The sequence below is a fragment of the Pyrgilauda ruficollis genome, unplaced genomic scaffold (genome assembly GCF_017590135.1).
Source record: "Pyrgilauda ruficollis isolate IOZ18807 unplaced genomic scaffold, ASM1759013v1 scaffold3, whole genome shotgun sequence".
NCBI classification, from domain to species: Eukaryota; Metazoa; Chordata; class Aves; order Passeriformes; family Passeridae; genus Pyrgilauda; species Pyrgilauda ruficollis.
Window position 1 is genome coordinate 24413037 of NW_024524377.1, and position 25172 is coordinate 24438208.

At 43.1% G+C, this 25172-nt stretch overlaps 1 protein-coding gene and 4 non-coding genes across 5 annotated transcripts; all 5 read right to left on the minus strand.

Annotated features, from left to right (window-relative positions):
• Nucleotides 1–231: 231 nt before the first annotated feature.
• On the minus strand, nt 232–23726 carry NOP58 (NOP58 ribonucleoprotein). The gene is made up of 15 exons (XM_041473363.1): nt 23571–23726; nt 21304–21380; nt 19564–19616; nt 17669–17793; nt 16529–16665; nt 15286–15350; nt 13854–13988; nt 12822–12967; nt 11739–11865; nt 10948–11111; nt 10102–10236; nt 8861–8922; nt 6223–6356; nt 1261–1382; nt 232–558 (listed from the first exon to the last, which is right to left on the minus strand). Exons 1-15 carry the CDS (start codon nt 23613–23615, stop codon nt 502–504), a joined length of 1584 nt encoding a protein of 527 aa, XP_041329297.1. The 5' UTR covers nt 23616–23726; the 3' UTR covers nt 232–501.
• LOC121356812 lies at nt 11486–11571 on the minus strand. The gene has a single exon (XR_005955633.1). It is a non-coding gene; the product is annotated as a small nucleolar RNA SNORD11 (small nucleolar RNA).
• On the minus strand, nt 12639–12722 carry LOC121356813. The gene has a single exon (XR_005955634.1). It is a non-coding gene; the product is annotated as a small nucleolar RNA SNORD11B (small nucleolar RNA).
• LOC121356816 lies at nt 14608–14695 on the minus strand. The gene has a single exon (XR_005955637.1). It is a non-coding gene; the product is annotated as a small nucleolar RNA SNORD70 (small nucleolar RNA).
• LOC121356815 lies at nt 19219–19305 on the minus strand. The gene has a single exon (XR_005955636.1). It is a non-coding gene; the product is annotated as a small nucleolar RNA SNORD70 (small nucleolar RNA).
• Nucleotides 23727–25172: the final 1446 nt, after the last annotated feature.

Genomic DNA, 25172 nt, shown 5'->3' on the forward strand with positions numbered 1-25172 from the left:
ACACACCTCAACTGTTCAAAGCATCTTTGATATCATGCACATATATTTGTATCCATGGAAAATTTAAGGATATTACAACCTTCGAAATCTTTAGAAAATAAACTGCAACAGAACATCTACACATTTAGAACTTTAGAACTGATTAGTCATTTAAAACAATACATCTCAGAAATAGTCCTAATAATGGCTAGAAAAACCAGCAAACAAGTTAAAAGACAGAGGCATAAAATCTCCATAAAAATGTTTTTATTCCTTATCAGTGGAGACTGGTTGTACAAAGAGGATCTATTGTGAGCTTTTAAACAAAAGAAACCAGTAATCCTCCTAGTTATCAGAGACACCAGGGTATCCTGTTCCAGGGAGAAGACAGCTATCAAATCCATCTCCTTGCCCTCTTGCAACACAGGGAAGTTAGTTTTCAGCAAGAGGCTAAACACATTATGTTGAGAAATGCTACTCCAAAGCAGCTGTCCAAGGGCCAGTGTTTTCCCCTGTTCCACATCAGTCTTCACCCTCATCTTTCATTTTCTTTTTTTTCTTCTTCTTTTTCTCTGTATTCTGCAAACAAACAAATGTTGCCATGAACAAAGCGTAATGGAAGAGCAAAGCAACACGTGTAGCTAGGCAACAGGGCTCCCAGCCCAAGCAGCACCCCAGCTGCCATGCTCAGCAGAGCACAGCCCAAGCCATGTCCTCCCTCAGCTGCTGAGCACACTGCCTGCTCACAGGGCCAGGGAGGCTGTGCCACGCTGTCACAGCTCAGCCCTGTCCTCAGGCCCTGCTGCTGACATACACAAAGGGCACAGAATTAAACCCTGTGTTAAGAACAGGACTTTAGAACTAAGCAAAAAGCTGGGTTTGGTCCCATCTGCTCTACTGTTGCTAGAAGGTATCAAATCAGCAGGTACAGCCTCTGCTCCCTTCAAGTCCTAAAGTGGAGACAGATGCCTGTGGATTGGCACCAAGGGACATTCTTCCCACTAAAAAAGAGGCAAAGAGGGGGAAGACTAGAGCTGGGGGTAGGCAGAGGACAGGAGGAGAATGGAGGCATTGCAGTCACAAACTTTCAAGATCTTATTTTGTAATGCAAATCTTCTTGGACATTACAGTGATGGATATCTCAAAAAGTTACTAGAGCAAAACTATTTGCATGTCATGGATTATACATATAAGAATTTCTCCCAACCCCTCACACTACACTCCATGTTTGGGAGAGAACATTCCCAGAAAGGATCAGGTAGCTGTGCAATTCTGCCTCACCTCAGTTATGGGGCTGGTGGGGAGTTCCTCACTCAGTACCACCTCTTCTTCAGCTTGCTTTTCCTTATCCTTTTTCTTTTTCTTCTTTTTGACAGGTTCACCATCTTCTACAGCTGTTCCTTCTGTACCACAAGAAAGACAAAAAGGAAAGGCAGGCTGTCAGTTATTAAGAGTGCAAAAGGAAATGCTACAAGACATCAGAGGATGCAATGACTCCTATTTCCCTTCTGCATTAACTCACCTGCAGAACTACTCCCTGCTATAATCAAAATATACAACTACTTCAGACACGAGTGACAGTGTTCAGGCAGCACTATTCACATCTCCTGGTGAATCCAATGCTATTCCTATATGCTGCTCCCAGAGTTTAAAACAAGCTTGCACGTTTTCCTTTGTTTGCCAAATTACCTTCAAGTACTCCGTTGGAAAAGCGAATGTCCACAGTTTGGCAAGTATTTTTATCACCCACACAGGAGCAGCAAAAGGACTCTAAATGTCCCCTTAAAAATACATTTAGCCAGCAGTAAGCTTGTTCACAACTGATTTCTCCATCTTGATGTTGGAAATTTGTTAAGAAGCAGACCAGTTTTCTTTACTGTTTAGACTGGCAAACACAAAAGATCTCAATGCAACTTCAAGCATTTAATGCAGAAACACTTTCCTATCCTGGACGACAGGAATTATTTATAATATTATTTATATAAGCCAAGAGGAATGTCAACCCAGGGAAAGATTTACTAATGACCTTACAGTTACTTTTCAGAACAATTCATCAACAGCTGCCCTATCTAATCACAGTGGTAATGGAACTGTGATTTACCACTCACTTCCTAGAATACATCCCACAGTCTTAGGAATCTCGAGGTAAAGAAACCAAGCAGAAATCATTACCAAGCTGACAGCCTATGCAGCAGCCAGGCTGTTACTGGAGCACACCCAAGTTAAATTTGCACAGCTGAGTAAGTGCTGGATACCAAGTTTCACACAGTCCCCATGACTAAGTTCATAATGTAGCAACCACTGTCCTTCAGTAGCTACAAAATTGATGCTGAAACCAGTGGTGTTTGTGGCATGTATAGCTGCTACTGGAGGTATGCCTCAAGACGTCATTTTCTCACCATATGTCCCCCAGGAAAGAACCAATTTCATTTTCAAGAACACTCACTCACCACTTACAAAAGGAACAAGTTCAATTACAAAAAAAAGACCCAAACCACATAACCTCCTAACATCTTGATTGTACTTTGTCACAAGTTTAGTTCCTCAAGCCAAAAGAAGGATTATATGAGTCAAAAATAACACTTCAAACTCTGCCTCTAACATTAGCTTCAGATAAAAAAAGTTGGCTTCAGGGTAAAAAATTTCTAGACATGTCTACAGAAGAATAGAGCCAACACATGCAGTTTTCTGACATTAAAAAACATACCAGAAGCAAAACAGCAAAAGATTCTAGATAAAAAAAACCTGGTAAATGTAACTTCAAGTGGATTCTGCCATACACAAAATTCACAGAGAACAGTGTGTGAGCACAAGGTATTCAAAGCAGGTATAAAAATAAGTGTCCTCACCTCCCTATGTATGACATGGGGAAATTAAAAGTAGCTGAAAAATAAGCATAAACTACAATAAAGCCACACTGTAACAGGAGCATACACATCATATTTTGCTATGCTACACGTTTTTATTCAGCTGGATTGGTAAGATATGCATTTCCAAGAAAAATGTTGGGTGGTAACCTTGAAAAAATTATTTCTTGTTATTACCCTAGATGCCATCAAGTCTGACACACCAGGCAGCATCACAATTTACAGTGCAGATGATGAATGCACTGGGTGCTCACAGGCACTGTCACTTCTCACAGCAAACAGCAGAGCCCTCCCTGGAGATTTCAGCTGCTGCCTTCTAGCAAAGCTCATCACAAGACTTCACATATTTGTACCTAGCAGAATGAGGATAAAGGCTCCAGGGGTGCTGGTCTTTTCCCTCTAGGTGCAGTACTTCCAAGTCAATCAAGGCCAGGGGGAGTTTCTTTGTGATACACAGCAGCTGACAAGAAAACCAATAGCTCTGACTCAGGCACAGAGGCACAGAAAGCAGCACCCTGAAGAGCAGTTTGACTGATGGCCCTGGGAGTGCTGAACATCACCAGCAGTAGTTCCTGATGTACCCTCCCTCCTCCAGACAATGCTCCACGTGTACAGAATGAAGTCACACTGCCTATCAGTAAAGAACACCCTGTCAAGCTGTTGCTATTGTATCTTGCAGGGTTCACTCCATTTACACCATTAACTGAAGATATTTCTCTTTTCAAGAGATACCTTCCCAAGTCACTAACTGCTATTATATCCTGATGCTAAATGCAAGCTGAAGGCTTCCCTGGGGACATTGGCTAGCCCTGCTGGTGGTATGCATTCTGTTTGGCCACATCCAACTTCAGAGACCACAGTCACAAAAACACCTGCCCTATTTCCCTTCACCAACATGAAAACAGGTTGTAACAGACAGCTCCTGAAGTGGAGTATAACTTGTTTCAGGCACTAATCCTTCCACCTGGTTTCCTGACAGGTATAAAAGGTGAATGTGTTTTGAAGTCACAGCTCAACCCCCAAACCCCTGCCAGCTCCCACTCAAAGTACTGCCATTCATGCACCCCAAACAGGGAGAGAGAAAACACTACACCTCATCTTGCAGTAACATTCACACTTCAGGCTGGCATAATGCAAAATACTGTCCCCCTTTACAACAGATATTAAAAGCAATGGTTTGACCAAAACTTTTCAGTGGCAGCTTCCCAGCTCCTTCCTGTCCTTTACCTTCCTATTGTAATACAAACTCAACAAAAATTTTTGGCTGAAGAATGCCTTTTTTTCTGGGACTACTTTTCCCACCACCCCCATTTTTTATGCGGCTGCACAAACAGCATGGGGAAGGAGGAGGCAGAGACTTCTTTCACAACACACTGTCTGGATGTGTTATCTCTGACCAGGCAAAAGCTGAATAGAGCACTGCAGCAAAAAACAACAGAGCCAAGAACAGCAGACATTAAAGGCTCACATACATATTCAAGTGGACATGCAACATAAATCTTAATGCTGGGATGTACTCTGCACCTTTCTGTGTATTATGTGACTTGCTGAACTCCTCAGACTTCTAGGACCACCAAGCCCCTACTAGCACACTATGCAATCAGAGAAATCATGCTGGGAAACAGCAAGGCTATGGTTGACTAGGAGGTGTTCGGGAAATCTGTGTACCCATGCTGGGCGCTCAAATATAATTTGCAAACATGAAGCAATGCTATTTTCAAGGGTACAAGAGGACAGACTTGAAGGGATTAATTCTGCATAGAGGTGACATAAGATAAATAAACTCTCTGGAAACATTTATTCTACAGTCTGAAGCAACTGGCATAGTTAGCACTAATGCCCAGGTAGTCAAATAAAATGACCCAGTTGATAGAAAGAACTGGGAAAAAGTAGGAGCTATTAACCATACATTTGAAGAATTACCCCTCTTTTAAGGAAGAAAAGCAACACATCTGAAGCCTGTACTTCAGGTTTGGGGAAATTTGAAAAACAAGCAGCCAAACAGCACAGATTTCAGTAGTCCACAAGTATTCTGGACACTACCTCCAGCTCAGGGATATCCACTAAGCTCCACCCAATCCCCAAATCTGGAAATAAAGTAAATGAAGCAAACACAAGCAGGTTTGTGAATAAAAGCACCAACCATTGAATAATATAACTATGAACTGAAATATCCTCCTCAAACTATAAAAGAGCAGGCTGGAAAGCAATGTAATATTTCACCTGCAACGAGCTCCAGCCTGTGAGATGTCAACACTTGCTTTGACAATGCAAGGGAAGCCCAAGGGAACAATTCTGGCTGTAGCAGGGGAAGTTGGTTCAAAAGCAGTCACTGTGAGAACACACACATTCTCCAAAAGCAAATGGGCAAAGTTCAAGCCTCCAAAGTACTCATGTCTTTTGCTCATTATGTTAAGTATACGAGAAAAAGGTGGAGCACAGATCTCAGCTTTACAGCACAAAGGATTCTCCTTCCCTCCAGTGTAACTTTTCTTCTCAGCTATGTTTAGACTCCTGCAAGTTGCTCCCTCCATGAACACATGGACTCAGTGGTGTCTGGAATGATCACACCTCCCACCACCTGAGCATGAAGAGGATTGAACCAGGATATCTGCACTCTGATCCCCTATGACAGAGCAGCAGAGAAGGCAGCAAGGGAAGGCTGTGACAACCCTCACCTGCTGCAGGCACGTGCTGCAGCTGGCAAAACATGCGAGCAGTTTGTGCCCAGATCTGGCTCTGGATCTCACAGAAGTGACTTAAGTCACCTTCTTTTTCCCCATTTTTTCCCCCTCAAGTTACACACTGGTGAGAACAGAATGTTTCTTAGAATGAAGCATAATGTTGAACTAGATTATTTTGCAGTCGCAGTTCAAAATCTTTCTTGACACAGTAACTTATCAGAGAAGGAAAGAACAACTGTGGACAGAGTTCAGTTTTAGCTCCCCAGAGAATAACAATTGTTCATGTATTACGTAAATTCACATGGAAATTTCCAAGTGTCATTTCATATCAAATTCTGACCTTTTTATATGTTGAGAAATGCCAGAAAACACTTCTACACACATAACAAAATAGTATTCTTGAAAGAAAATAGGGCAAGTTCTGGTTTAACAGAGAGCAGCTTTTCTGTCTTCAAGATACTAAATACAAACCTGCTGAGCAAGAAATTCTGCAAAAATTAGCAGAATTTTGTTTTCAAATGTTCTTATACATTTACAACTGCTTGTAAATTGACTGCAGTCTGGTGTCAGTCACTTTTTAAAATACACTGCCATTCTCAAGAATACCCAGGTGCTGTGGCTGGCTGTAACTGCTAAGCCCAACTGCACGATGCAAACAGTGACATGGCAGCAGCACAGGTACAGAAACCGACCTTTCATCTCTGCTTTGAACTTCTTTGCTTTCACTGCAACCTCTGTGTCTTGTTCATCCACCTCTTGAATTTTGCGCTTCTTGGAAACAACAGGAAGTGTTGAGTCACCAGAGGGGTCAAACACTTTTACTTCACTGTAACAAAGAAAAAAGTCAGCTAATGTATTAAGAAGAGCAAACCTTCAGGGAAGACCCTGAAGTTGAACATAAACTTTCCAACACAACCTACGAAGAATATTTGAAAATCAATCTTGGTCAGCTAACAAAGCATCTACAAGTAGTGAGGCCCTCCCTCCAATACACAGTGCCTTTATCAGTAATCGTGACTAGGAAACAGATACCCCACAAAGTACAACTGTCTGATCTGAAAATACCAGTTAACTAAGAGTTTGATCCTGGTTTATACCTGTTCAAGGCTCTACAGAGCACTTGAATTACCCACTATATTGATTTCTCTGATGCTGAAAGCCTATTCAGCATAGCCATGTGTCACAAGCACACAGCTCCCCACCATTTAGTTTATCATTGTATTGTATTTGGTATATTACCCCATAATTGTACCCTAGAGGTAATAATACATACACACACACACAAGCATTCGAAGTAGCTTTACTTCTGCTTTTTCTACACTGCCTCTCCACCATTACACTGAGAGGGCAAATTCACAAGGCAGGCAATGCTATAGCTCATTGCTGTAGCACCTGTATCACTGAATTTACGGGACATTCAAATATCTGTGTCTGAAACTGCCTCTTCTCAGTTATTGCAAGCTCGTTTGTTCAGTTCCAAACCCCTCCATAGGCTGTAGAGAACAGCACCCTGAAATCCAGTGCTCTTTAATTGGAACTTGTAAGGGGCAACTGAATCATCGAATAGCAATGAAGCAGTTATTTTCTTATTCAGAACAGAATTCCTACTGAAGAAAGAAAAAGTTTTAAAACACTAAGTCTAAAGTATTTCGCTGCCAGCCACATAACGGACATCTGAACTTTTCTAAAATCATCTGAAGAAGATCCTTGCACACGTTATAAAAGCAACCGAAGCTGAGTGACTGGGCTGGGAAGCATGTGTAATGCCAGCAGACAGTACCATCAGCTCATCCTCTAAACATGGGAAATTTTTTATGGGTATTAACACTGCATATTGGTTTAAAGAAATTCATTATGCAGCCTTTTGCAAAAGGTGGCTCTGCTTCAGATAAATCCAAGCAAATGCTCTTTGGCTTCCTTGTCATTGTCATGATACTGCTAATCAAAAATAAAACCAAAACTCCAAAACCATAAATAAGACAAAAATAGCATGTCTTGAGTCTTTTTTGGAAAGCATAGAGAACTGTTTCACTTGAATCTCATCTCTAAAATCTAACTCGCATTTAACTTCTGATACATTACTTTAATTTAGCTAATTCACACAAAATCCATAGTTCCATACAAGACTAAGATTCTTGCCCATCTCCTTAAAACACTACTTTAGCCTTTCTAACATGCCCATGCAGCAGTACTGCCATTTTTGTACTACAAGGACAAATTGACAAGTACTGAATTAGTTTCCCTTTTAGGTAGCCAGACTATGCCAAAGAGCCAGGAATTATCTTCAGATTCTCCCCAAGCCTAGACATGTTTGCAAAGCATGTCTAACAGCACAAACATGTCCTGGCAGGAGTTCACGATTCCTCATTTCCAGAGGTCAAACCCCAGCATCTATGTTGTCTCTTTAACAACCTCCTCTTTCAGCTCCTGCCTCCTGACACACCCTGATGCTTCATTTGCTGACTGACACTGTCTGCAAAAGCTGCTCCAGAAATCACAGCCGTCACTACACTTGGAAATGCCTGGCATATGGAAATACAAGTTACAGCTAGACTCCAGAAAGATGTTTGGGGGCTGCAGATGGGTGCAACAGGGCTGATTTTTCCTCACAGAATGAGCACTGAAACCTGGTTTTGCTGAGCTCTTGCTCTTTCTACACCAAAGGCTCAGCAAAATAAGCAGGGCAAGCTAAGCAAGAAGCCTGCAACCAAATTAAGTAATAAACCCAGATGTCACAGCACAGACTAATAATACCTTGTTCAAATCCTCAGATGTTCAGCTGCCCCAGTTGCAATTTACAGTGTCACTTTGGGCACCAGAAACTGTTCTAACAGTGTCCAGAGTACATAAACACCTTATCTATTGTTTAAGACATGTTACTTATTGCATACATGACTTAAATAAGGAGATGAAGATTTGCTCAGAACAAGTGGCGTCTAGTTTTTTTTCCTGTTTTTAAGAATAAGACGGCTAAGAGGGTCTCTAGGACAGCTTCCATGTCAAAGAAATTAATTAAAACTCTGATTTTCTCCAATTTATTTCATTTGGAATTGTAATAAATAAAGCTGCTATATATTAAGACCCTGCTTTTTGTGGTGCTGCTGGTAGCACCTAAAGTACTTGCTGTCTGATGATGTCAGTAATTTACTATTAGAAAATCTGGAAAAAGGAAATTCTTATTAGCGACACAACTTATTATCAATGTTTAAATGGCATAGAAAATGCTTTCTGGATCTTAGGTCAATCCAGCCCACAATGAAAAAGCTTTTCAGAAATAAAAACATGGAGAGTTATTTTTACTCAATCAAGCTGAAAGGAAAAACTATTCACCTCTTGTTTTGATACTTGTCTGTCTTGGCCAAGGCTTTTCCAGTGCCACTTATTCTTCTTATCTACAAGAAAAATTTAGATATGAAAAGCAAATTACTCATAAGGAAAAGAATTCACAACACAAGTTATTCAGCTGTTGAAATGGAAAGAAAGACATGTATTATGGGTCAAGCTCTTGTGTATTTGCATTAGCTTAACACCTGAGTGTAGAGCAGTGACAGGGAGTGTAACTGAGGTGAGAACGGCCTTCCTAATGCTGCTCTTCAAGGGCCCAGTTCAAGTAAGGGACATCTACTACTGGATCAAATATGCAACAGTAACATGACATAATATTGTACCTCCAAATTCCCAAAAGCAGCTCAAATTTGTGCACTTTTTTTTCTTTGGCAAGAAAAACTGCATGTCAGGGCAGGTATCACCCTACAGCTGGAATAAAGCCACCCTTAAAGCCACAACACAGGCCCCAAACTAAATTAAATGTGTACTTGTCAGGTGACTGGTTTGTTTTTTGGTGTTAACATGTCTCCTTGCCTTTGTTCTGATGGGAAGTTTCACCTTCCATGGAGAGTGGGCAGGTTTTTCTGGATTTTTCTTTTCTGTTCTAGTGATGCCAGTACTAGAGCACTGGCATCAGATCTAGCTTGGAAGGCTGAACCTAGCTGTCATTCACAAGATCACATGCAGCAGCCTCCTAAAAGAGGAAAGGGTCTCTATGTTCTCCCAGTACCCTGTGCTGATGGCAACATGGAACAGCAGGTGTGGAGAGCCAGGATATGCATCAGGTGATAGGAGGGCAATGCAGCAATTTGTAGAATAACATCTTGCTTTAGCTACAGAGAAAACTCCCTAAGCACCACCACATTCTATCCAGATTCTAGGAACCAGGGTGGAAAAAATATTGACATAAATACTCCTTCTAAGGTAAAGAGAAAGAAACTATGAAGTAATAAGCCTATCCTTGGAATTCATAGTGATGTAAGGAATGTAAAGGTATGATCTATTAATCTTGGTCCCTATCAAGATTTTTCAGTATAAAGCAAATAAAGACAACCCTGTAAACAAGAACAGCTGACACACAAAAGCCTGCAGCCAACTTACACACCTGGCCACTGCAGCCAAAGCTGGGAGAAACTACAGGGTAAGAGTGACATGCTACTGAGAGAGAAGAGTCAAAATGCAGCGTCAGGAAATCACACCCTGAACAAGAATGACAGCTTCATGCAGCTCTCTGCAAGACTTACCCCTCTCTCTTCCAAAAGCCTCAGTCTCGTCTCTACTTTTAGTCTGTTCTCAGCTCCCATTTCAGCACTGGTGTTCTCTCCCAGGGCATCGTAACGAATAGTCAAGGCAGTCTTTGCTGCCAGCATTCGAGAAATCTGGAAAAGCCAAAAATAATATTAAATGCTAAGACTTAACATAAGGCAATGATTCACTCTAATCTGGAAACCGTACCCACATACAAAAGAACAAAGTAACCATTTATTAGCAGTGTTTAGTCCAAAAAGTAATTATTGTGTCATTCTTTCAACACTGAAATACTGTTAATGTAACACCTTTCTTCCTTGATAAATAGAGGGAAATGTCTGAGACACCAAGTCAGTTATACATATCCTACTCTACCCCAACCTTTAGACCAGGTTTGAGATGTAATTTCCAGCTTTCTCTACAATTCAAACGCATATTCATCCACCTGCATTATGACAGACTAACCATTAAGACCAAGCTGTAAATAACTTCACTACAAAAAGAGTCCAATTATCAAGCAAGACTAAAGCCTTTAACACCTTAGTTTACTATCACATGGAAGAAAGTAGTAACATACCCTTGAGAAAGCCAGTGTCCCATCCTAACTCATCTGGAATACACCTGTTATTGCTCAGGTATGTCAGAAAATCCCATTCCCTTTTTTTGAACAGGAGTGAACAATATTCAAAGATTTGTAAGACAGTGGCATTTTCCATGTCATCACAAAGCAATACACTAAAGCAAGCCATGGGAAAGCCTCACTGTGAAGCTCAAGCCATCATGAAGCTCAAGATATTAATGCCCTGGAAAAAGCCAAGCCAGTAAAGAACTATGCAACTTACCTTTCCTTTATTTTTGGCATTGCTTTGTCCCACCAGGGAGGCATGATAGATAAGACCAAACTTAGGTGTGTCCCTTTTAGTCTTCAGTGCTCTGAAGAGTGCCTTCTCAGCACCCAGTAACTGAACCGTAGAAGCTGGATGTTTTGCCAGATTCAGGAGGGAACCTAAAAGAGGCAAGAGTAATTTGTCAGAGAAGCAGCTAGGCTAGATTCCTGCTTCTGAATAGTGTAAGAAGCTCAGATCCATCTATTTTCATGAGAGCTGTTTCCCATTTGTTTCCTGAAAGACAGGTAAACCATTTCAGTCCTTCATGCCTCAACTGTCTTGGTTTGAGCCTCAGGAAAGAAGGCTGATTCAATAAAACATATTCCATTGGAATAATGCCTACTCCTGACAGTCTGACGCAAGAACATTTCATCACAGAACTGCAGCACAGATAACTGAAATAAGGCTGCTCTCTTGAGCCAGTCTGACTATAAATGCTCAGTGTTGGTTTTTTACCTCAGAAGTGACTGACTATCAGCAGGAGGCTCAGTAAGTGTCTCAGAAGAGGTAGTGACTTAAGTTGCCCTCATATTCCAAAAAGAATTCAGGCCAACTGAGAACTCTGTCATCATAGACTACTACCAAGCTCATGCTGGTATTCTCAAGATTCCTGAAGTGCTGCATTCACCCCATTTACCACGATATGTTCACCAGGCCTTACATAATGCTTTTAGCTCACCAGCTCCTTGGAGAAAACCTCTGATGAGGTCACCTAAGACTTATTTATGTTGATCACTGTAACCCACCTGCATGAGCAATGAGCCTTGCTCCCACTAGCTCTCCCACCATGACAGTGAGATTGGGAGCAATGGCCATCATTCTGTTCTTCAGGTAGTCATAGAGCTGCGTCCGATACTCAGAGATTTCAATCACCTGGCACAGACAGAGTTTGGTTACAGGAGTCAGTATCAGTCGACCAAAAAATAGTAAGAGATAAATATACTGACACAAGGAAATGATGAGAATTCCAGTGTAGGAGACTGACAAATTGCAAAATGCAAGCAGCCAAGAGCCAGAGCTGCGGAAAGCTTTATACAGGGCACATTCCCAGAGCAGAGCTACATCCACAAAGTATATTGTGAACATCTATTCTGCTTATTCCCTTATGCAACTTATTTTCTCAGCAAAACGCCTGATAAAGGAGCTAACAACATGCCAAAGACAGAGAAGCAGAACAAAAATACTTAGTAAGGACATTTTCTTTAGGACAAAACCCTGGAATATGTTTTCACATAAATCTTTGCCACCATTCTCTTGAAATGGGATACACGCTCTTTACTTGTTTCATACAAATATACACAATTAGAATGCACATAAAAAAGCAGCCTGGTCTAGATCAAGAACAAGAACTCCTAACCCTGCTGCTCCTGGTAAAGTCACAAAGGTATCCAACTAGCACAACTGAAGTCAGAGGGTGTTTGTTCACACGCAGCCCAGACGAGAGTAGGGGAGACCTCCTAAATCTTTTGGGGCTTCAGTGGTCCATTTTTAACCCAGGGTTTATCACCTAGCTTCCACAGTGACAGATTAAAAAGAGGCTATACAATGCTATTATTTCAAATGCTTGAAAGTACAATGATAGCAAAATTCCTCACAAAAGTAAGACTGCCACTTTCAGAAGGCCTTGTGCAGACATCAACAGCCTGAGATGGCTCAGATGAGGTAGTGACTGTGCACCCTCATGTCTGAACATCAGGAAAGCAACAATACAGGAATCATCACTGCCATCACAAGAGTTAGCACTGTCCTGGGAAAAGCTCTCCTTGGCAGAAGTGGCTGTGAAACAGCTGAAATAAGAGTCCTACTCCTATCCATTCATGTGTAGATACCTGATCACAGAGATGGATTATGTTGTTTATATCTTCTTCTGACACTTCTGTCCCCATGGAAATCTCAGCGGCAGCCTTCACATCCTCCTCAATCTCCTCTGGTAGGATGTCAGAAACATCAGAGGAAGCAAAATTGCTTCTGTCTCCTGTGGGGGACAGATGAAAGCATGTTTGTGCTGGGGGCGAGATGAACTAGTAAAAAAAGCACAGAAACAGATGAAGATAAAAGGCCAAAATAAAAACAGTGAGTCAAGTCTACCATCACACTATTCCGAATTCCTAAAATATATGTCAGTGTTCTGACTTTGCGTTCATACCAACTAGGAATGGTTGGAAATATTAAATTTGAAACTAGAAAAAAACCCAGAAAACCCATACTGCATACTTCACCTTTTCAGTAGCCAGTTGCTGCAAAATTTTCAGTGACAATATTACAAGAATAGAATTCCAGGAAGCAGCCACTTACCACTAACCAAATCTATTTAATTGTTTCTACAACTGGGGGGAAAAAAGCTCCCTTAAAACCACAAGTCTCTCTCTGGACTGCAAACTTCATTATTACAAAAAACCAACCAAGCAAAAAAATAAATCAATACAATGCACATGAGCCCAAGAGGTGAGGCAAGTGTCCAAAATATAGCAGTCATTCTTCCTGCTCTTACAAGTAATTCTAGTAGCTGCTCTCTTCAAGAACATCCAGAGACAGGCAACAGTTCTCTTTACATCAGTTTTTTAGGAGCTAATTTCCAAACTGGTCTGCTAACTAATTATGATCCTAAGATGTGCTGGTGGTCCACGAAGGACTGGTTGGTGATGTGGCATTAGCTTTCACTTAAGTTTCCAAATGGCAAATTGCACCAAGATCCAGATACAAACATGCCCTCCTTTTCTGCCGGCCCCGTGCACCCTGCTGCTGAAGGCAGCACCGCTCAGGGCGACGCGCAGCTGGATGAGCAGTGAGTGGCTCTCACACCAGTGCCACTCAGGCTGTGCCCACTGCCATGCCCAGGCTCTGCTGTCCTCTCTACTCACCGACTTTCCGGACACATTTACAGTACGTCAGGTTATCCGTGATGATTTTGCCCAGCTCAGGGAAGTGCCAGCCGTACCATTCCCGACAGCGCATGATGTAGTTATTCAGCTCTTTGTCCAAGTCATCAAGAAGCGCTAAAAGAAAGAAGGACTGAGTTCTTTTTCTAAAAGGGCAACCTAAAAATGTGGTACTCTCAAACCAACCAATTTAAATAGTGTAAAGGGAGAATACCTGAAGTATTTCACTCTGTAAATGTTGGATTAAACCAAACTGCAGTACACTAGAAGTCTTTACTTTTCAGAGAACTGCATAATATCAGGCACAGTAGTATAGAAAAGCTAGAATTCCCATGAGCGTGGCCTCAAAAGTTTTATCACTGGGACCATTTTGGACAAACTCCCTAACAGCTGCAAAGCACATTCCCCTATAAAGAGTGCAGCAGCCTGTTCTCCTTCCTCGTAGTCAGCCGAAGTGCTACACACAAGGTTGATGTAAAATCTAGGCATCCAATTAAATCTGAGGAAGAAGTGTTTTACTGGTAACCAATTTATCTTGTATTCCATTACTTGATTTAAAAGAGCAAATCTTTTAGTTGCTGTTATAATATAAATATACCAAATTCAAAGCCAACAGGCTCACCATTTACTAGATATGACAAATAACCAGATTTGTAGTTTATTAGAGCACCTACAGTATATATTACTAGAGAGCCCTGAGGCTAAAATATTTCCTGCTAATGCAATACCAACATTCCCATCTGTTGTCTCAGTGGTAGTGACGAAGGAACTGAATTACATCATTAATTTCAGTTTAACTATGTTTCATCATTGGCAACAGATTGGGAATTAATATTCCAAACAGGATTCCTCACCACTGCTTCACAGCAAGCATGCAGATTACGATGTGAGTCTCTTCAAGGAAAAATGAGGAATGGGCTTTCCTAGCTGCTTTAACAACTTCAGTCTGTTTTCCATTTGGAAAGCAAGGAGACAAAATGCAGCATTACACACTGCAGTGCAATTTACAAGCCTAACGTAGGAGTCTATTTCTGCATTGCCCTCTATGCAAGACACCACCTAAATGATGGGTCAGAAAATGCTATCCTGTGGGGCCCATTCTCACAGCACCACTCAGAAGGGAGGCATATTGGGAAGGAAAGCCCTTAGAGGACCGAACTAACACTGCCTGTAGTTCAGCTGATTTCTATGCTAAGAAAAAGTGCACACCAGTTTATTGTACCACCCTAGAAATGTTCCTGCTTGTGGAAAGCCCTATTGAGGAAACACACTTCATGCCTACATGAACATCAGTGCCCAATTTACTAAGACATCCTGGGAGGAAATAGACAGCAATACTTTTCTTTAGCCAAAGTAAAGAAGTCAGCTATCCTAAGCCAAATCCATTAATAATTTAAGCTCTAAATATACTTACAAATTGCCTGGATAATCATGGTATCTACTTTGTCTGGGCTGAATTTCAGCTTGTATCGGGAAAGGCTGAGGAGACACAAATACAGCTTCATCAGCATCCTGACATCCTGTAGCAGAATATGCCCCACCTGTTCCTTTTTAACATTAATACAGTTGACCACAGGTTCACTGAAACCAAGCTCAGTTCTGTGCCACTGACTGCTCTCAGCTGTGGCCAGAAGCCACACTGACACAAGCTTCACAAAAACCCTGACAAGTGTCCCTCCCACACCCTATCACCAGGGTGAAAGTGAAGGTTATTTGTACCACCTGCTGCAGACTGAACATGAGTGCTGTGGCAGAAAATTAATTGGCTGTTGGTTTTTCTGCTTGGTTCCCCACAAAATGTATTTGTCAACAGCACTTCCAGTTGGGCAGCAGCTGGAAGCAATCCACAAAACTGCAGCTCCCTAGCAGCAAATACCAGCAACACTAATGTGAAGCAACAAAAGAAACTTCCTGGAACAGATTCTCACTGTCTGAGAAAGCCCATTACCATCTGGCTTTAATGTTATGTTAACAATTTCTCTATATGCTACAGTGAAAGACACTTGGTATCAATGAGGATTTGCATCTTAAAAGTCCTTTTTCAATATTAATGCCCATTTTCTAAGCAAACCCACTTTTAAGGAATTGGCTACAGCAAAGCATTTCTCTAACTTGCCAATGGCTTGTGACAGGACAAGCTCATGTCAGAATGCGGATTAAAAAGTTACTCGCTAATGGATGCTTGATCCCTTGGTGATCCAACAACTTTGTACTTAACTACTACTCCACTAAATCTAAAAAGCAGTAAGAACAAGGTGGGAAGAACAACCCTGCCTGTAATATTTGCATTATCTATTATATGGGTACTAATTGTAGCACAAATCATCAAATTGTGGTCTCCACCTTGTCTCTTAGTGGCAATGGAGCTTTAAATGACTCCCTTGACTGCTCCAGACACATTCCAGAAATATATCCTGAAGTATATAACATGAAAAGGAAAGCTACCAGCTTCCACTTTGGATGAAGATGAAGCCTTTCCCTGAAGGGTGGATGCAAACTGAAAGCCCTTCCTTTGTAAAACAAGGTTTCAGATACAGAAGTATCTTGACTTACAGAGTAAGAGACCATGCCACATACTCAGAAACACTTCAAGCAGCAAAGCACAGTCAGGGATACAGAAGTGGGGCAGACAGGATGAAATAGTTGTAGGAACTCACCTGTGTGCCAGACCCAGGCACATAGCTGCCATCTCTCGAGAAGGAAGGCCTGTTATGAGCCCTTCAATCTGTGAGCGAATTCCTCTCATCAGCTCTGTAACCATTGGGCTGTGTATACAACTCAAATTCAGCTTCTCCTGCAGTGTGGAAATCAATGGTCCAAAGTCAGGCACAACACAACATTCCTCTGAAGTCCTTCTTCCAGCAGCCTTACATCATTTTAACTGGTTTTCCCACTGCAATCCTGTGATCACACAAGTTTCATCCATTTCTGATGCTCAAGGTAGTGTTACCCCCAGTTGCCCAAACAGTTAATATTCCACTTTGAAGAGCAGATTTATAATTAATGCTCTATCTGCTATGTAGAATATTCAACTTAAGATTCAAGATTTTGAGGTTTACTAGAAAGTTTGGTTACAGAAAGAAAATTCAGAGGTAGACGGTGAGGGGCTTTGTGTCTTTTCAGAAAACAAGAGTGAATAATTAGTTCAAAGTCCTTGCTATTACTCACTTTAACATTAAAACCTCATCTTGCAGCCTACACAGTCTCCTAAGACAGCATGAGGAGGTTGTCAGAACAAAGTTCAGTGGAACAGGAAGATGGACATGAAATGGGAAACTGGTATTTGACACCCAGGAAACATTGGAAAAAGCCATCCACCTTCACTGAACCTCTTCTTCCTCTGGGCAGGCAAGGACCAAGGGGTGTGCACAGCTGCCTGCACACTGAGGAAGGCACAGCAATGTCCACTCCCAGAAAGACAATAAATCTTCACTCTACTATTGCTGCACCTGTTAGTGAGGAATATGTGTCTGCCTGGCTCGGGTTTTTTGGTTGGTTCCTCCCTCCAATCTTTTTCTGGATTGGATCATTAGAAAATGAATTTTTCTACTTGCTGGGTTTCTAACCAATATTTGAGAGAGAAATCAAGCAAACCTGAAGACCTCAGTGCATGACACCATATCAGTCACCTGTGTTCTCAAGACAACATTTTCCCTGTAAACATACTAGGATTAACTGTCCTCTATGCTGCAAACACAGCACTGGCAGCATAATCCATTGCTAGCAACTGCAAAATCTCTGGAATCTGCGTTTCAGTAGCATGAGACAAAAGGAAAAACAGCAAAATCAGTTATCACCTTTATAACACCTCCAAGTTTGGCATCTGCCACAGCCAATTGCTCGTGGGCATCTTTTGCCACTATCTTCTTGAGAATCTTCTTCAAGTTCTTGCTGAGCTTGCCTTCTACAAGAGCTGTGGATGCTGTATAAAACAAAAAGACCAAACATGTTGTTTCTTTCCCCTCCTAAAACCTGTAAAAATATTACTCCTAACTTCATGTATTTAACTGTCCACAGTAGCTCTAGTCTGAGCTGCAATACTACTTTACCATGCAATAGCTAAAACTCAAAATAGAAGAAAATTATACACATCCTCCTCTGAAGGTCTAAATGAAAAACCTTTCTCCCAGTTGCCTCTCCTTTCTCCATATGTTTTCAGTTCTATTTTTGCCAATTTTGTTTAAGGATCTCTACAAACAGTATGCCATATGCTTTAGATACATGTTTAACATTTCCAACAGCAAAGTTATATTTTGTGTATAATTTAATTAACCAACCATTTTCCAGGTCCCTTAGGCAGCAACCGTGATATCCTAAATTGTGTAGTGGCTTATTTGCATTCTCTGGTGATGATAATGTACTTTCTAAAGCCCCAGGAATGATGCCAAACTGGACAGTCAGACAGACCCTTTTAATACAGCATGCAGACAGGAGAATCTTTAAAGGATGTTCTTCATTCTTAAATATTAATAGAGCTGTAAAAGCTTTACAATCCCACACAACATATTTTAAGCAGGCACTTATACAACTCTGAGGGTCAGCTCTGTGCTCCACTGAACTTCTGGGACTGTTTCCATCACAGTAACAGAGCAGCAGCTAGTGATTTTTGGTTTCCAGAACCTAATGCTATGTAAAAGTAAAATCAAAGTGCTGTGCTGAGTTTCCTCTCAACCCTTCTGCAATGCAGATAATTTTCTACTCTGCAAGCTGGCCAATTATCAAGCATCTAACCCCTTGAAACAGTACATACATAGTCCTGACTTTAAAATAAATGAGCCATAAGTAGGCTGAAGATCTGCATTTCACAGATAAGCCAACTTGAAGCATAGTAGTAGAAGGTGTTGGATGGTTTTGAGGTTTTTTTAATCAGCCTAACTATACACGAACTGAATCCAAACCTATGCAAACGCAACATAATCCAAAAAATATGCCATGGAGAGGAACGTACAACAGTTCTTTTACTTGCATCTCATGTTTGATGGTTGCATCTCCATTCTTGCCTCTTTGCTTCCTTTATAAGCTATCCCTACTGCATCAGAATATGAAGAACTGATCTTTAATTATAAATGTGACCTGGAACATTCACCTACTTAAATCATACAGCACATTCAGCAGTAATTGTCACACCATTTCTGAATTATTGTCTAGAATTCCTACGATTTCTGTTCAAACCAGGCCACACATCAAGCATTTAAGTGCAGAATTCATAAAAATTATTGAATATAAGGCTTTCCATTCTGCTTAAACTCCTGAATTTGAGGAGAACACAGACCTTTCTTAGGCTGAAACAGGCACAACATGTATCCATACAACCCAGGTGGTTGTAATAATGAATGTTCTCTAATACCTGTCTTTGTCTCAGTGGTAGTGACGAATTGTTGACTCAAATCAGTGATATTCAGCTTCAACAGAATCCATCATTGACAACAGACAGGCTACATGTATCAGTCACAACTTATACAGTTCTCATTTGTAAACGGCTTAAAAATATGTACTGAAGGAAGAAACTAGACTTTATTACATCTTTAGTGCAGTACAGACTGGATAGGTGACCTCATAACCAGCTCACTTTTAAAAACCTGTAATTTAAAAGCTAAGAAAAGAAAAAGAGCATGGACACAGGCAAGTAATGAGTGAACTAGTGCACGACACAGATTTGATTTTTTTGTAATAATAGTGTTGACTCACTTACCAGCAAGTGCTTCTGTTGTGTCCTGAAATTTTTCAAAGTGTTTCAGCTTTACTCTACAGAAATAAAATAGAAGTGTGTAAACAAGTGTACATAAACCACATGCTAGAACCATTTTTTCTGCCTCTGCTACTACACCTCCTCTCTTTTCCCTATGGCTTCAAGAGAGCAAAGATCAATATGCAGACCCTCAAAGAGGACTGAGAGCACTAAACTGGCCAATTGAGTCTGGTGATATTTCAGCTGGGTCCCACAATAATTATATGAAGGGAAAAGAAAAGGAATTTTGATTTGGTATTTCTTGGACCGACATCACCAGAAAACCTAACCCCCCTTTTTGCTTTGTAGTTCATATTTAAAGACAGACATCATCCATTTAAATTTCAACACTGCGCCCTGATTGACTGATGATAGCATCTTCCCACTCATCTTCAAAAGGAAATGTTGTGCCTCTGTGGAATGCAGAGCCTGCACAGCTCAGATTTAACATGCTTTTCAACCAAATACACCTTCAAAGACTTTAAATTTGAACTGATTCATTGCCCATGAATCCTCAAGTCCTTCCCTGTAATTAGATGTTAGAATACAAGTTCTGAGCTGAGCTTAAGACAAACAACAAAAATTTCATTAATGCCCTAAGTGCTGACCAGAGCCAAGAATCATAGGAAGAGTGTTTAACCACTCAGTGTCAGATCCTTAGGCTCAGCTTCCCTCTACCCCTCACACAGTCTGTGGTGCTGATATATAGTTACAGTTAAGAAGCTATCTCAATCCAGTAATTCCTTGTCAGGGACAGGCATTTAACTAATCCAGCTCTGATTAACCACTGCTGGTTGTGAGTCAAGTACCAGCAAAGGAAGCAAGGTCACAGATAGAGCTGAATACTTGAGTTAAGCATTTGCAGATCCCAACAAAAGCTTCGGGCTTACACTGATGCCTTTTCAGAAAGGCAAAAGAGGAATTATTTTTATCAGAGTAGAGATCCCATTAAGAGCCACATCCTGTATAACAAGTGGCCAAGACAATGTTTCCAGGATGAGATTAACCACACTACAAACAGGCAGATGTGGGATATTCTGGCCTCTGCTCTAAGTACTGTTACAGAGCAGGATAAATATGAAATGCATAGCTTGCTCAGATGCATCCATTATAATCAAAGCTGGTTAGACATCTTCCAATAAAAACACCAGACAGACTTGGAAGGAATCCACCATTGTCCCCAGCTTTAGGGCAATTTGTAGAAAAGCTAACTTGATTAGTGGATGCTGCAATCCCTGTGCAACTCTGCAGTGGTGCTAACTCTCACTGATGGCATGGGCAACAACGCTAGCTCTCAATTCAGTGATTTACATAGTTCCACCTGCATTAAGCTTTATTTTTCCCAAAAGAATTTCCTGTGAGCACAAAACCCTGTCATTTCACTGACACTTCCAGCATTACAAGCTTGAATGTTCTTGTCAAAGCACCCACATCACCTTAAAATATTGTTCAATTTTTTTGCTTTGGTGACACATGGTAATGACTTCTGCTACTTAATTACACTGTAAGGTATTTCTTTCACTTTGATATTCCATTGTAAGCATCTCAGAGTATCTAATTTCACATTATCATTGTTCACAGCTTTTACAATACTAAAACCCAAAAATCAGTACTTTGTTTTGAACCTCAGCTGTGTGTAACTACAGGCAGCCATGTCCTTCCACAAGCCAATCCACACTGCTATCCCCACATAAAGCTGCTTACATTTTGTTTGCTTTTTCAGGAGTTTCAAATTCTTTCCAAAGACTGTCAACTTCTTGAAGCTTTTTCTCATTCAGAACCTGCAGGAAAAGAAACCACAACACACAACGATTTTAGTTCTTCAACCCAGGACACCTGAAACATTTACAGTGTATCCAACCACTCTGCAGTAGTTAACACAGATTGAGTCAACAAACTCAACTTCAGAGATCTCTGTTCCACCATTCTCTCTCAACAGCTTTACACTACTAATAGAAATAGTGCAACATTTTTACTTTCCCCTGAATTACAGAAGTTCTTCAACAACGGCTGTGTCCTCCCGGACCTGGCACATTAAAGCAAAACCCTCTTCTTTATCAAAAGTGGGCTTGATCCACCTGCTCTACAGGACTCACTCATAACCATGGTGACCCAAACCCAAATCTACCACTGCCTTGGAAAAATAAAACATCTGGGAAACTTAACAGAAAGCAGTGATCCCCTAAGTTATTTTCATTAATCAGAGCTAACCCAAACAAAAAAGAAAACATCCCTGTAAAGAACAGTTGTCACCACAGCTTGGTCATCAACTGCACCAACAATTACCTAAGAGGCAGCATTGGCTTAATCCCATCTCTGTACACAGGGAACCCCCTCAGCTTTTAAAGAGCACAAGATTAACACTTACACTCTTGGAATCTACATACATTTCACAAAATGCAGAGTGCATGGCAAATTCCCAGAAAACTGCTCAGGAAAATAGTCGAGATCTTTACAACAGTGTGTTCTTTACATCTCACTCAAAAATCTTGTGGTTTTGTCCCCACGATGCAAATGCAATGCAATTGCAATTTAACTCAGTGCAGAAATCATTCCTAGTATTATGAATTTTGCTCCCTGGCAGATTTTTAAGCCCTGGTTGAAGGGGGCTGTGTTTTTTAAGCTCAATTAGTAGCTAAGCAAATAAACCTAGCAATTAACGTCCCACATGACTGTGAGGCACAGCAAAACCTTGGGGCAACTCTTCCTTTCCTCAGCCATATGATTCTTTCCTGTTCATTTTTCCTACACCAAGACCTACAGAATTTTTAGCCTCTATAAACACACATGGGCACATAGAGAAAATGAAAGACATAGAAACTGCTAAAATCAAGACTGTTAGCATACAAAAATGACACGCCTATGGATAACTGCTGACACCTGCAGCATACACTGCAGCACCTCTGCAGACACCTCCCTGCAGCTCTGTATGTCCCTCCTCCTACCTTTGCTTTATGCCTAGCCTACCTTCAGAAATTAAAATATTAAAATTTATATTAAAATACTGCCTGAACTGCACGGCTCCACCCCAATGAGGAGAAAAGGTTTCAGGGCAGAGGAAGGAAATATCCAGGAGCAGCAAGGGTGCAATTCTGCTGCAGGCAAAGGCAAAATCCTTTATCTTTTCACACAAGCCAAACCCTAAGACTAAGTTGGAGGGGGAAAAAATAACGGTGTTATGATCAAACTATGATCAAGCTGGTAAAACTGTACATGAATCAACGCTCGAGGAAGAGAAAAGCCAGAAAAGCGCACGACAGTTTAGGCGTGCTCAAAGCCCCAGGAAGCCGCAGCCCTGAGCCACCCGGTCAGGAGGCTGGCAAAGCCCTGGGAAGGTGCCTGTTTGTCCCTCGTGGAGAGCGAGGTCGGGACACGGGAATCCTGCGGGCACCCTCACGCTCCCCGGGAGCCCCGCTTTCGGGCAGGCCGGGGCAGCGGCCCCGCACAGCCGGGAAGCTCCGCCCGTCTCCCTCGCGGCCCCTCACGCACCGCGGGGCTCTGCGGGAGCAGCGGCGGCCCCGAGGGCACAGCCGGCAAGAGAGAGGGCTCAGCGCTCCCGAACCCGGGTGCCCCCCGCACACGCCGAAAGGGGCACGGCCCCGAGAGCACAGCTTCCCACCAAATCCCGGCCGGCGGAGGGCAGGAAGCGAGGACCAGAGGTGACGCTTGGCAGGCACCGAGGAGCTCCCCTTGTGCCCGCCGAGCACCGCCAGCCCCTTCCCCGGGGCCTCGCTCACAACGCGGCCCCTCGGCTCCCATCCCCGGCCCTGCTCCCACCCCCGAGGGGCCGCACGGGATTCGGCGGCCCCCCGTCCCTCCCTCACTCTCACCCCCGCCCGTGTTTCCCCGTAATTCCCACCGCAGGCCCGACGCGGCCCACTTCGCCCTCCCTCCTGCTCCGCCGCAGGCCGGCGGCCGCGACCCACGGGGCGAGGGGCAGCGCTCTCCCGCGGCCCAGCCCCGCGGCCCACCTTGAAGATGGCGTAGCCGGCGGCGGTCTCGAACAGCACCAGCATCGCTGCGGCGGGCGGGGGGCGCCACGTGCGCGCCGCACCGGACCCGCTCAAGCACGCGCACGCCGTGCAGCGGAACCGGAAAGGGGAAGCGGCGGCAGCGGAAGCGAGCGCGCGCGGGGAGCGGAAGCTGCGGGGCCACCTTCCGCCAGCGAGCCACGTGGCGGGGCCGCGCCCGCGTCCCCGCCGGTCGCCGCCCCCGGCGCGGGTTCGAGTCTGCTGACGCGCAGAGGCGCGGGAGCCGCCGGTGCGCCCCTGCGGCGCCTCACCCGAGCTGCCCTCGCTTCCCCGGGTGCCGCAGCTGGCGGCAGGGTCGGCTACCGTAGATAGGAAGGGGGTGTGTTGCCCGGGACTTTGTTTCCCGAACACATCCCGAAACAGGTGTGAGCGGCTGGCCCCCTCGGCGACCCCGAGCCGGACCGGCTGCCGGTGTCGGGGTTCAGCCGGCGCTCCCGGCCCTCCGCTCACGGCGGGCTGTGTTCTCTGCCCGCTCCGCTCTGGCTCCCGCGGCCTGACCTGCAGCTCATGGCACAGAAACCAGTTTATTTACGCGAATAATTGTTGGCAGAGTGCGACTGTGTGTGTTGAAAAGCTTGGCTTCGCCGACAGACAAGCACCAAATTCTGCTCATAAAAAACAGGCGTTTTGAACGCCGCGTGTTTCCGCAGGCTGCTGTGGGCTCCCCGGGGCACGGGCAGGCCTGTCGGGGCAAGGCAGGGCCGGCCGCTTGTGCCCCCTCCTGCTGTGGTGCCACCTCCTGCTGTGGTGCCTGTGAGGCACAGGCTTTGGTGCCACCTCCTGCTTTGTCCTTGGCACAGCCGCGGCGTGCACAGCGCCCTGCCTCCCTGACCTACTTCTGTGCCGCCGTCCTGTGAGGAACCGAGCCAGCTGCGTGCCGGTGGGAGGGAGGGAGGCAGGCGGAAAGCGGCGGCCCTTGCCCTTAGAAATCCCTGCTTGTTTCACAGGCAGGGTTTTCTGTGCTGAAAACAGGCAGAGATTTTCCTGCCCGCAGGAAGAGAGGCTCCAAGAAACGCTTGGGATTTGATTTCTATCAGGCATTCATTGGTACATTTCATGCAACCATCTGTATGAGTCAGCACGCCTTTGTTTCCTCCTTCTAAGGAGTATGCTGGAAAGCCAACAGTGAGAGAAATCTGTGGACTTGAATATTTCTGAATTTTTTTTTTTTTCAAAGAAAGACTTTGGTACTTCACATTACATAATCAATTTTCTTAATATCCCACAACCAGTAATATTGCTAAAGAAATTAGGTTCAAGGAGGTACAGAATTTCCATGTTCCACCTAGTTTTAAAGTACTGTTTGTGGCCCTGCTGGCAGAGTACTATTATTATGTAAGAACTACTTCTTACTTAGCTGGCTGCCCTAGAATACTGCATCCATCCTGTTTGCTAGCACTAACCCCTCTCAGGCAAGCAAATTGGCATTATGAGATTACAGATTGTTCTTAGGTTAAAGTCTGCTTTTTAAAGAAATCTGTTTCTTTAAAGTGTGGGGCACTAACTTTGAGAAAATCTCTTACAGCTATTGGCTCCTAAACT

Bases quoted from the DNA above. Each gene is read 5' to 3' on its own strand.
- NOP58 (XM_041473363.1), bottom strand. From the start codon at position 23,615: ATGCTGGTGCTGTTCGAGACCGCCGCCGGCTACGCCATCTTCAAG. The intron at 11,866-12,821 runs GTATCTACACAT...TGTCTGTGCCAG, and splicing joins TAATCCATCTCTGTGATCAG to GTGATTGAAATCTCTGAGTA. The intron at 6,357-8,860 runs GTGAATAGTTTT...TCTTTGTTACAG, and splicing joins GACAAGTATCAAAACAAGAG to TGAAGTAAAAGTGTTTGACC.